At 39.2% G+C, this 12,280-nt stretch overlaps 1 protein-coding gene across 1 annotated transcript; it reads right to left on the reverse strand.

The window, feature by feature from the left end:
- Nucleotides 1–4,123: 4,123 nt before the first annotated feature.
- On the reverse strand, nucleotides 4,124–7,556 carry LOC115821712 (nuclear factor 7, brain-like). The gene is made up of 6 exons (XM_030785515.1): nucleotides 7,107–7,556; nucleotides 5,526–5,621; nucleotides 5,185–5,418; nucleotides 5,022–5,077; nucleotides 4,805–4,914; nucleotides 4,124–4,638 (listed from the first exon to the last, which is right to left on the reverse strand). The coding sequence occupies exons 1-6, from the start codon at nucleotides 7,554–7,556 to the stop codon at nucleotides 4,124–4,126; spliced, it is 1,461 nt and encodes a 486-aa protein (XP_030641375.1).
- Between the last annotated feature and the right edge of the window lie 4,724 nt (nucleotides 7,557–12,280).

Genomic DNA, 12,280 nt, shown 5'->3' on the forward strand with positions numbered 1-12,280 from the left:
CCATCTGTCTCACTAATTTTTGCTCTTGCTCCTTCAAGAGGTCTTTCACCTCCTCCTCCTTCCTCCGCAGCAACTGATGCAGCTCCTCAAACTCAGCAATGATCTGAGCTGAGAGGAATCTGGACCTCTCCTGTAAATGAAAATCCCAAATGCTATTACATTTTTTTTTTTTTTTTGGAGGAAAAACCAGTTTCCTATATTTTTGATTCAGGATGTTTTGTATTTCACCTTTATTTTCTCAATCTCTTTATTCTGTTTGTCAATCAGTTTCCACAATTCTGCAGTTTCTTGAGTTAACCGGTCTGACGCCTCTTGCCCCTTTGCCTACAGACATGAACAAAATGCATCTGATGATCACAATATTGCCCATCATTTTCTGGGGTTTATGACAATGAGAGAAAAACTGGAGAAACAAAAGTCACAAACACACACACACACACAAATATAAAAAATATAAATAAATAAATAAACATTTAGATTTGGTTTTAAAATAGCCCCATCCACTATTAAGCCTTGTTAAATATTGGCAACACCTGAGTTGATTGTTACTCAACAAAATGGTTGCTCAGTAAATCACACAAAATAAATGTATAGGTCCAAAGTATCAGTTTTAATACTGAATGCGATTTCAGTGGATCATATGCAATAGAAAGAAGAGACTGCTATTATAGACTTACTAACCCTAATTCTAACCCTATACAATCATTTTAGCTCAGCTACATACAAGAGAAGTTTAACATTAAATGTCATTCACATTAAAGTTTACATTGAAACCTACAACCTAGGAGTACTACCATAATGTACGAAAGCATATGAATGCAAAAAAGAAAATTAGTGATTTTACCTGAATAACTGTGACCCCATCCTTTATGGATATGAACCTGTGTCCATCATGTTCATCCAAACAGGTAAAACAAACCAGCTTTTGGTCTGTCTCACACAACAGTTCAAATTTTGCATTATGTCTAAGACACATCAGATCAGACGAATCATTGCTCTGGGCCTCAGCTGCCACGGCAATCATGTTCGCCCTGTTTCTCAGGGCTTCGTGCTCCTCTAGGTGTGTCTTAATAGATTCAACCATATTTCTCAGGACTCTATTTGTTCGGAGATCATGCCGGGTAAAAGGACCCCTGCATTCCGGGCAACAGAAGTCGTCAGGGTTACACTCCATATATCCATTGATGCATCCTCTACAAAAAGAGTGATCGCAGGGCAGGCTAACCGGATCTGTGAAATGACTCCAGCATACTGGACATCGAATCTGCTGAGACAACGCTGAAGCCATGTTCAAATGTTTTCGCACTTTCCTTAGCCAAGTTCTCCTAACTTCCCTTTAAAAAAAATACCTACTAATTGTTCACGATCTGTTGTTTCTCTCCCCTGTTCAGATCCAAAATACTAAAGAAACTGCTCAGCTTCTGATTAAAACTGGGACTAAAATGTGACTCGACAGGGAAATGCATTCCACGGGCTGTACCACTGTGATTTGCTGGGAGGCAAAACATCTTGCTAGATAATGATGTGGATGTTACTGAAACTAAATAGTTAACTAAACTATTTCTCCGTTTGAGGACATACATACTTACTACTAAGGAGTTCATTTTGACTATCTTTTTATTAAAATGAACATAACAAAATATATTAACAAAAACATATATAGTCCTTAAAAACCTGTACTAGGAAGAGCCATGATCTCAGAAGAAGGAAACGTTTACTTGAAAAAACATTCCATAGCCTACCAGGTAAGTTCATTCCAAGGATAATTCAAGTTGAATGTAGTATTGTTGCTGACGTTGTTAAGAAAATCACAAATGTTATTGTCATTGTTGACAACAAAAATAACAATAATTGAATTGAGTTAACTTGATTGACTTGCTGCTTGAAAGCAAAAAGTAACAGTACTTGACATTTATGAAATGATTCCAAAGACAGCTATGTTAAATTTATAGTCATATCTCAATCTGGTCACCAGAGGGAGGTGGAGGACAAGAAACACAGTCATTCAGATTTGGCTGTTTATTAGTTCAAACTGTTTCACCTGTGTCTTGTCATCAGAGGTGGCAAAGGTAAAAAGTAGAAGTTCTCTTACAAAAAAAAAAAAGGACTCTAAGAGCCTTTTTTTTTTTTTTTTCTTTTTGTAGCAAGAGTACTTCTGCTTTTACTTTTGCCACCTCTGATTGTTACGTTTGCATATTTCAGTCTGCCCACCCCCACTCCATGTTTCTGTCTTCACTGCTCATTCTTGGTCTTTGGTCAACTCTGACTCATTGTGTCTCATTTTGTGTCAGTGTCTGTTTCTAGCCCTTTTGTAATGGCACTCAGGAGTGTTCATGTTGTTCTCTGGTTTCTCAAGTTAAAGCTTAAAAGAGAAAAACCTCTTGGGGTCCCAGGTCATATCTCTGCAAGTGGGTTCTTGTGGACTCAGTGACCTCTGTGACAGTTTTCGAGAGCAGTCAAAAAAATGTTATTGGTACCACAGAATATTCTGATCAGAGCTCAAACTTTAAGTGTTAAAACCTGTTGGAAAATGTTAGTGTGATAGTTTGTTTTGAATGATTAAGAACATGTTTTTTTGAGGATGTGTTTGATGAAAGGAACTTTCAAATGAACTCAAGCAAGAGAACTTGGCCAGAATCTAATCAGAAGACTAGATTATAAATCAAATGAAGATCTTAACAGGTAAGATATTTGAAAAGACAAAAATATCAAAAATTACAGGTTTTGTAGCTATATCAGTCATATTGCATATGGAGATTCAAGATGTAAGTGACTCTAACATAACAATAATGTACTGTATGAAATCCATGAAATAATGCATCAATTCATGCATCAACTCATGTTTTTTTGTTGTTGTTGTTGTTTTTGCTTTCATATTTGCAATCTTCAATCCTAGCTGACAGTGAATTAAAAGACAAAGTTCAAGTGTTTTTATCCAAATGACTCCTGAGTATAGAATAAAACTGTTGAATCAGTTTGATTCAGTCATCATTTTAATTTTGTAAATTCATCACTTTCATTCCCAGACGTTCTTTTAAGCTCTGTGAGTACATCCATTTCAAAGCCATGAATATAGCACATCAGCAAGTCAGCATTTTCCCAATATACTGAGTATGTTTCAAAACCTAATGAACTGTTACTCTCCTTACTGCGTACATAACCAGAATGAAACCTTATGAGACAGCTTATTTCCATAGTAATTACAAAAGTGATTACATCACCAGTTGTTTCATGCTACTTATGCTTAGTCACCTCAGTCATCAGCGTTCATCAGAGTGCAGTGGTATAATAACTATAAAACCTTGCATCTGAAGTATCTAAGATTTAGGACAGCATTGATGTAAAGGCTGTGAATTTGATGGCTCAACATGTTGCCTATGCAGGCCGCTCTCTATGTTTTAAGACACATCCAATTAGTAACCTATGTTAGCTAACTAGCTCTCCGAAAATTTAAAAGGCCAAGGTAAATTATTTTGACTGAATAAAAAAGTACAAGATTTCAGTTTCTACAAGGAAGCTTGCTTGTCATTTAAATTACATACAGAATATCCAGTAATAAACATTGTGTTTTAGATGGTAAAACACTTACGCCCACTGGAATGTAAATGATAGCAACAGGTGAGCTATAGGCTAGTAGCTATTTAGTTCCACTCTAACTAGATGCATGTTATCTAAAATATCCCAAGAGGCCCATCCTTCAATATCATTACTGATATGAGGTAGCCCTAGCTGCTCCATGAAAAAATGTCAAACCCTGCCACATATATTTTTAAAGACTCATTGATGATTTATTTATTTTAAGTTTTGCTGACTCACACATTGATTAAAATGGTGCTGCAACTGTATATTGTTATCTGAACATCGATATCGTTTTTATCGCTACCGGGCCAGGGTCAAATAAACAGTTGAAGTATCGGAGCCCTGTCACACTGATATTGCTTTGACACAATTAGCCTTGTCAAAATTGTAAAAAGAAACCTCTAAAATATATTTCAAGTATATGTTTATTATTTGGAGAGTCATTTAAATACCTCATATAATTATTTGACCCATGTCCGGTCCCTTTAGGACTAGACCAGATTGGACCATTACTATAATTATTACCATATATATTACATTTGAATTAATACCAACATAGTGTTACTGGATCACTGTTCTTCCCATCATGATAGAGTCCAGGGGAGACACACAGTGAATGAGGAGAGTTAAAATCACATTCCGTCACATCGATGAGAGTCATGCCTTCAGCATTATAAAATGAGACCTGATTTCTCTCACAGTCCAGACACACTCCTATCTTTCGGAGATTTTCCTCGATGCCTGTAAGCGCTCTCTCCGCTGCCGTGCCGCTACCGTACTGAATGATGTAGTAACCTTCCTCAGAGCTGAAGTACAGCACTGTGTCTGCATGGCTGTATTCCTTCACACTGACACCAACGACCCAGGAGAGTTTCTCTCCGACCTCCACCTCCCAGTAGTGCTGTCCATGACGGAAAGACTGTGCGCTGCTGGTGAAAGGCATGTTATACTTCTTAGTGGAAAATTTACCCTTCTTGCTTGACCGTTGGACAAAGCGTCCACTAGGGGACACTTTTAGACATGCGTCATCGTTGTCCTTCATAGTAAGACGACGAGGAACTGGAACAGAGCAAACAAACGTGATTCCATAGTTACCGACTTAATCTGTGCTTCACTGAACAACTAAAAATGACAGTTCTTTTAAATGAGCTTGTATCAGTGTCTTTTGGACATGCAGGTAACTTTTAACTTAAATGATATTTGGAGTGTTGAGATCTCAGCTCACTTGGATTGACGGTTCTCAGCATCTCCTTCCACGCAAAGAACTGCAGGTAAGTCTCGTAGGGTCCCAGGGAGAGACAGTCAGATATCACACTAACATTTTCCAGCTTTGGTCTGTATCAGCAAAGGGGGAATATGTGTCATCATAAACACTTTCCATTCATCCTAAAATGAAACTTATTTCCGGTATTCATAAAATCCACTCCATAAAAAGTGCTCACTTAATTCTCTCGTTCAGCATTCCCTCAACCATACGGTTTCCTTGTTCACTCCACCACTGGGGAGAGAGAGAGAGAGAGAGAGAGAGAGAGAGAAGGTAAGGTGAATAAGTAAAAAGGTGAAAATCTCCAAATTGCTGGTGAAAAAAAAGTGAACCGTTCTGACCTTAAGAAAGCTGTCTGGTTTGTCTGTCTCGAGGGCCGAAACTAAAGTCCCCTGCTCCTCTTTTCCGTCTGACAGTAGCTCTTCCATCGTACGTACATTTTGCTCCATCCGTCCCACTACTTCCTGCTCATTCTCCCTCAGTGTTTTCTTCAACTCCCCTTCCCGCTCAGTCAGGAACTTATGCATCTTTGCAAACTGTGCAGAAATCCTAGCCTCAAGGAATTCGGACTTGCTCTGTAAACGTTGAGCGTTTTTTGTTTTTTTGGGGGGTTTTTTTCCCGACAGTTTGATGGTAAAAGTCTGCTTCTGTTACTTGTTGACTGAGCAAGATTTAATCCTACCTTGGTTTTTGACATCTCGTCATGCTGTTTCTTACTCATGTCAGTCAGTTGTTCATCCTCACTGAATAACACCTTCAGCACTGCGTTTGCTTCTGCCTACAGATTTTAACAAAAGAGAATCGCTTGTTGTGAGCATTCAGAATGTGAACATTACAAAAGTCTTTAAATATTAGCCGGTCCAATCACATAACCAACGACTCTGACCAACAGACAATTCAAGAGGCTGGGGTAAAAAGACATAGATTACAAGGCAGGATATGCACAACACAGACAGACACACTGAAGTCATGGACAGGTCTAAATGCACAACACAGACAGACACAGTAAAGTCATGGACAGGTCTAAATGCACAACACAGACAGACACACTAAAGTCATGGACAGGTCTAAATGCACAACACAGACAGACACAGTAAAGTCACAGACAGGTCTAAATGCACAACACAGACAGACACACTAAAGTTACGGACAGGTCTTAATGCACAACACAGACAGACACAGTAAAGTCACAGACAGGTCTAAATGCACAACACAGACAGACACACTAAAGTTACGGACAGGTCTAAATGCACAACACAGACAGTAAAGTCACAGACAGGTCTAAATGCACAACACAGACAGACACACTAAAGTCACAGACAGGTCTAAATGCACAACACAGACAGACACAGTAAAGTCACAGACAGGTCTAAATGCACAACACAGACAGACACAGTAAAGTCAAAGACAGGTCTAAATGCACAACATGGACAGAAATGCTAAAGTCATGGACTCGTCCAAATGCACCTTCTTATATTGCACTTATGGCCTTCGTCACTGAATGTTATTCACTTAATGACTGTTAATCATTCTCTTTTTCTCTTTCTTTCTTTCTTTCTTTCTTTTTTTTTGGCAATACTTTTTTGGACTCCGTTGCTGGAATGTGGACTTTGAGTCACACATTTGAATTGGAATCTCCATTTTAGCTCATCATTTGAATTTAAATGAAGTTAAATTTTTATGTATTTGATCATTTGCATTTGGTGAAGAAGAATGTATAGAAGTGGAACAGTGCATCAGTGCATGGAGTGACATATGTTTATTTAGCCCTTTCAAGGCCATTTATAGCAAAATACAAAATGAAACAAACAAAATGTGATTGATTCTTTAGTGTTTCATGTTTTCACATAATTCATTTATTTGAGTCTTTTGTAAACTAATAAAGTTTGTAATATGGCAGGATGTATAATCATAACTCATCCAAACTATTATGTAAATTAGGCTTAGTTATTATGAATACGTTCATATTTTATAATTTCAACAATATGTGTTGATCATTAAGCTCTAGGATGATAGCACATATTTCAATTTCTATTGACATCCAAAGAAAAAAAAAATGAATGAATGAATGAATGAATGAATGAATGAATGAATTAACGAACGAACGAACGAACGAACGAACGAATGAATGAACAAATAAAGGAAGAAAGAAAGAAGAAATTTCAAGCCTCACATTTCTTCAAATAACCATACTGAAAATGGTCACACTAATGTAACTTTACCAGTCACGTGCTACATTTTGTGTGAAAAGAGAAGACTGTACCTTTTTAATTTTGGCCGCATCGTTCATGGTTTTGAACTTGTGCCCCTGGTGGACATTTTCCTCTCTACAGATGAAACATATGAGCTTTTGGTCCGTCTCACAAAACAGTTTAAATGGCTCGTTGTGTTTGGGACAAATAAGCTCAGGTGAATCCCTGTTCGGAGTCGCGGCTGCCGTGCCAATCATGTCCACCCTCTTTTTCAGGGCCTCGTGCTCCTCTAGATGCGCTCTCGTCGCGTAAACCATGTTTCTCAGGAGCCGGCTCGTGCGGACGTCGTGCTGGGAGAAAGGGCCTCTGCACTCTGGGCAGCGCAAGTCGTGAGGGTTACACTCCATGAGACGGGTGATACAGCCCCTGCAGAAAGAGTGCTCACAGGGTAGGCACACGGGATCTTTGAAATGGTTCAGGCATATCGGACACTGGATCTGCTGAGACAAAGCCGAATGCATGGGGATGGTTCGAGTTTTTTCAAACTTCGTTATGTTAAAGCAAGGATTTTTTTTTTAGTCACTGTGCTCCCTAGTTGTGTCCCTTGTGCTGATATGACAAGCTTATGAACTTTTTCTCATTCTTAACTGAACAGCCTGCGGGTATGTACTTTGGACCGAGAAGACATTGTACCTCTGGAATCTTGCCAGGGGGAGCGGTTTACTGGAAATTCATTCAGCAGCCTGTCTTACAAGTAAATTCTCGGCACTGTTTTAACTGACAGTGTTTTATGACTGTCTTTGTGACCGTGTGCAATCACGGAGATTTACATATATGTCACGCATACCATAGCGTTCTCTCTTTTTAGTTTCAAATGATGCTATGGGATGCCATGTTTTGAGGCATTCCTAAAGCACATCAGGGCAAAACATGTCTCTTTTTCCAACTCCCCTTTTATTTATAGGAGCTGGCCAGAGCATTATCTAAAGCAGCGCAGTTTCCTGATTTTCTAGTCTATTTTCTGAAAATATTGGTTTTACACTTTGAAATAGAATCTGAATCATGTTTGCACAGCAGTAAACTGCACACTGTTGTTAAATTTTAGGAACAGTATCAAGTTTAAGTATCTCAAAAAGTGTCTGTATGATGGTACATTCAGCATTATAAAAAACAGTGTTCAGTTGTGCAGTTTTGTGATGGCTTCAATTTATTTATGTTTTTTAAAAAAACAAAAAAACAAAATGAACTATTCAGGATTCCATTGCATGGTTTGACCCTCTGTTCTATTCATTTTATAATACCAGATTCTTGGTTGATAAGATCCAGATATTTTTTTTTTACCTGCTATTAGATAGACAGTCCATTTCTGTGTGACATCTTGTGCACACACATGCACGCATGCGCACACACACACACACACACACACACACACACACCCTACCCCTAACGCTCATGCTCTTATCAGTAGCGCAGTTATAAACTTGACTTGTTAGATAAGTTGATCCTAAAAATTGTAGCCCTAAAAATACCACTTAACACATGGTCCTTGGCCACTGTCCTTTAGGTGTAATTGTTTACACACACACACACACACACACACACACATACACACACGCACACACACACACACACACACACACACGCAAACACACACACATTTCATATATAGTTTCAGCTTTCCAAAGTTCCGTAACTATCCAGGATGTGATCTACACAGCTCCTGAATGTGTTCATATTTGCTATGTATCAATGATAATAATAGATAAATAAATAATTCTAATCCAGAGGATGTTGTATGCCACAAGATGCCATAAAACGGACAGATGCTGCGTTTTGTTTTTTTTGTTTTCCTCAGCTCGTACTGTTATCTCTGATGGTAAAACCATTACGTCGTAACTATAATCAAGCCTCTTTCAACTATAGCACACACACTGTTAGAGGAGGAGAGGGAGGTGTTTCAGACATGTGACAGTGCAAGATCGCATAAAGGGTATGTTAGTCATACAAGGAAAAAGTTTGACTGTATGAAGGGTTCTCATGAGGTGATTCCAAGTTGCTGTTATGACGTCGTTAACTGTCGCAAAACAATTCCCTCGAGCTTTTGATCCTTTATAATTTTTTCCCACCACCGTGTAGCTGTCATATTTTACATTGCTACCAGTGTCATGGATTTCCATCCAGGACAGTCATTGCCAGACAATATTAACTGATTACAGATGTATGGCTGTATCCACACCACTGAGGTCACCGAGGTCCAGACCTCTGTATTTTTTCCAAGGTGTATATAATAAAAGTCGTGAAATAATTGACTAAAATAACTGCAAAAGATATAGTACAACGCCAAGATAACTGATTTCCTTATCTGGTCATCATTGGTTTACCATGGTTGAAGTGAATGATCTTGTCATTACTACAGAATCATTACTCAGCATGGTGGTTCTTTGATTACGTCAGCAGACCAGACAGGCGGCTGAATCCGCAGGATACAGGTAACTAGAGAACTTCACTAGCAGGCTGCGTGTAGTTCAGTGCCATTCATCCCCAGACATCATCTGACGAATAGGCCTAACTCCTGCGCGGTCACGCTATGTTAAACAGTGGCTGTCCATCACGATCCTGGCTAGTTAGTTTGACTTGAGTGAATGAACTAGCTAGCTAACTAGCTAGTTAGCTAACATTAACTCCATCTGTCCAATGTCAGGCACTGGGATCCCTCTGGACACAGAAGGATCACATTGGCATGTGATAGAGAGGTAACATCTATGCTAAACAATCCTTGAAACATTTCTTATTTAAGGCCATTCATGTTTGGAATCTGTGATAGTGTATTGTCAACAATCAACATTCACATAGACTGTGTCACGTCATCTCAGTGAGTCTACATAGACATAACTGAAGCCTGACAAAACACTGCCCTCTCTTCAGATGATGCCCACTGTCCTCTCCATGGATAATCAGCACACACACACACACACACACACACACACACACACACAGAACCAACCTCCCGTAGTCAGTGGGCCCACAGAACTGGAGTTGGATAATCTCTACATTATCTCCAAATCGAAAAGGTATGATAAACAGACTGTTTGACTATGAAATGTTTTTGAATGTTTTTACCACATAATTCACAATGCACTGGTTGAATTGTATAATAAAACACTACACTCATGCTTATTAGATTTATTTATTTATTATTCATCCATCCATACATCCATCCATACATCCATTCATTCTTTCACTCGTTCTGTTAAAGCAGCACAGCAGATCCATTAATATAATAATTTCCACAAGTATGGGATGTTATCGCAGTATTCATTCATACTCAACAGATGGCGCTGTTTGCTCAGTGTCTCAAACACAGGCTGCAAATGTAAGGTGTGAGAGATCTTATGTTTGTCCTATAGTTCACTAAACAAATGACAAACCAGTGTGGTGTGTTCTTTGTCTTCACTCTCATTCCTTGCACATTACACCGATAGCCGTTGAACTTCTTCAACTGTCTCCATGACTACCCCATTACAATTCCTGTCTGTCTCCCCAAGTTTATGGGAACTGTAGTCTGTATGTAATTACTCTATAACATGACATCTTCCCCTATTTAAAGAGAGAACACATAACTCTATCTTCTTGCATCTTACCATAAAACAAGGATATTAATTGGTCTCTCCTTGATCTGTGACTGTGTAATAACTACATTCTCACATCCTCAGTTCTAATGCTCATTCTCATGTTCAAACACTTCAATATTACTTTAAAAGCCCTAATGTTTTTCATTGTTTTTGAACTAGCAACTGAAACAATGTAACGGGGTTTAAATACACTCCCCAGTTTCTGTTTTAGGTTTGTGTCCATTTCGGCTTTAGGGTCTGGTCCTATGTCAACGTCATTTTTTTCACACAATCTCACCATTTTCAGTTTGAATGACAAGAGGAGCATGCAGCTTGCCCTTTTTGCACTGCAACCTTTTTGTTGGCAGGTTGCAGTGTTATGATCTAAAAGTCTGATGGAAGTTTTTGGTCCTAGGCAAGACAGGATTCTTTTTTCCTCTGACGTACAACCTTTTTTGTTTGATCTTTTTCTCTCTTTGTTGCTTTTCACTAGGTTGGAACGCGCAAGTGGTGATGCAGAAGATTGCGAATGGGGAAGTTAGTACGGACCTCTCAGAGCAAGAACCTGCTCTCGGTGGCATCTCTGCTGGAGAAAACCCACTTTCCATTGGTGCACTCCCGTAGGTCACGAGACTTTTTCTGCTTTTCTTTTTTCATTAGTTCCTTAACTGTTATAATTTGTCACTGAATGTTCACCTATAAGCCATTTGATAAGGTAGCTAGGACTATGAGTCTCATGCTGAAAACGCCGGTCCTCGTCAAAGTGCCCAAACTCTGAGCTGGAGAACTGCGGGCCTTTGTCTGGAAGGACAGTACGTGATGGGACCCCGCGCGCGGGGAATACAGTCTCGTGTAAAAGCAGGGACTGTTTTGCCCCGAGGCTGTCCGTAACGTAGCTACCTCAGGATAACTGGAGCGGTAGTCAGTGACTACACAATACGTCTTTTTTTCCTTCAAAATCAATAAGATCTGCGTAGACTTTTTATAAAGACTTATTAGGTGTCAGGCGCTGGACTGGGTGACAAGGGACCATCTTGCTGCTTTGGCTTGCACGTCAAGCACGGTGTTGTTTGAGAAAATTATTCTGAGAGCCAGTGCGTTACTTCCCATGCTCTTCTTTTTTTTTCACTTTTCTTCTCCTGTGTGACCTTCCTCCGGATTTTGCGGAGAATCTCTCTTTTTGTAAAGCTGGCTCTGAAGCTGAATCATACACACACACACACACACACACACACACACATATATATATATACACACGTTTTCATTAAATACTACGCCTTACATAACTGATAACTATCATCCACAATTATAGAATGCTTGTATTGTCTTTCTACATTCTTTTCTCTGTTTAAAGGCCAAGCCTCCTAAACTGCTGCTTTCAGTTCTTTCATTGTTACATTTGTCTCAGTCTTTCAACTGGTTTGTTCAGACCTGTTTGAAGACAAAGGTAGAGAGACAACAACCTCGTCTATGCAGTCCTCTCTTTTCAATGTAGTCTTCTTTTGTTTGTTGTTTTCTTCTGATCCAAAGTTCACGCAAGGGCACCGGCCGCAAACATATACTCGCCAGGGTGTAGACAACTACTACAGTGGTATCAATGTTCTTTGTATTCTTGGGCACCAGTGGGTTGAGAT

Source organism: Chanos chanos, chromosome 9 (genome assembly GCF_902362185.1).
Source record: "Chanos chanos chromosome 9, fChaCha1.1, whole genome shotgun sequence".
Classification (NCBI taxonomy): Eukaryota; Metazoa; Chordata; class Actinopteri; order Gonorynchiformes; family Chanidae; genus Chanos; species Chanos chanos.

Coding starts and splice junctions, on each gene's coding strand:
- LOC115821712 (XM_030785515.1), bottom strand. CDS start 7,556: ATGCATTCGGCTTTGTCTCAGCAGATCCAGTGTCCGATATGCCTGAAC. Junction 5,622..7,106: donor ATGCGGCCAAAATTAAAAAG/GTACAGTCTTCT, acceptor TAAAATCTGTAG/GCAGAAGCAAACGCAGTGCT. Junction 4,915..5,021: donor ATGCTGAACGAGAGAATTAA/GTGAGCACTTTT, acceptor TTGCTGATACAG/ACCAAAGCTGGAAAATGTTA.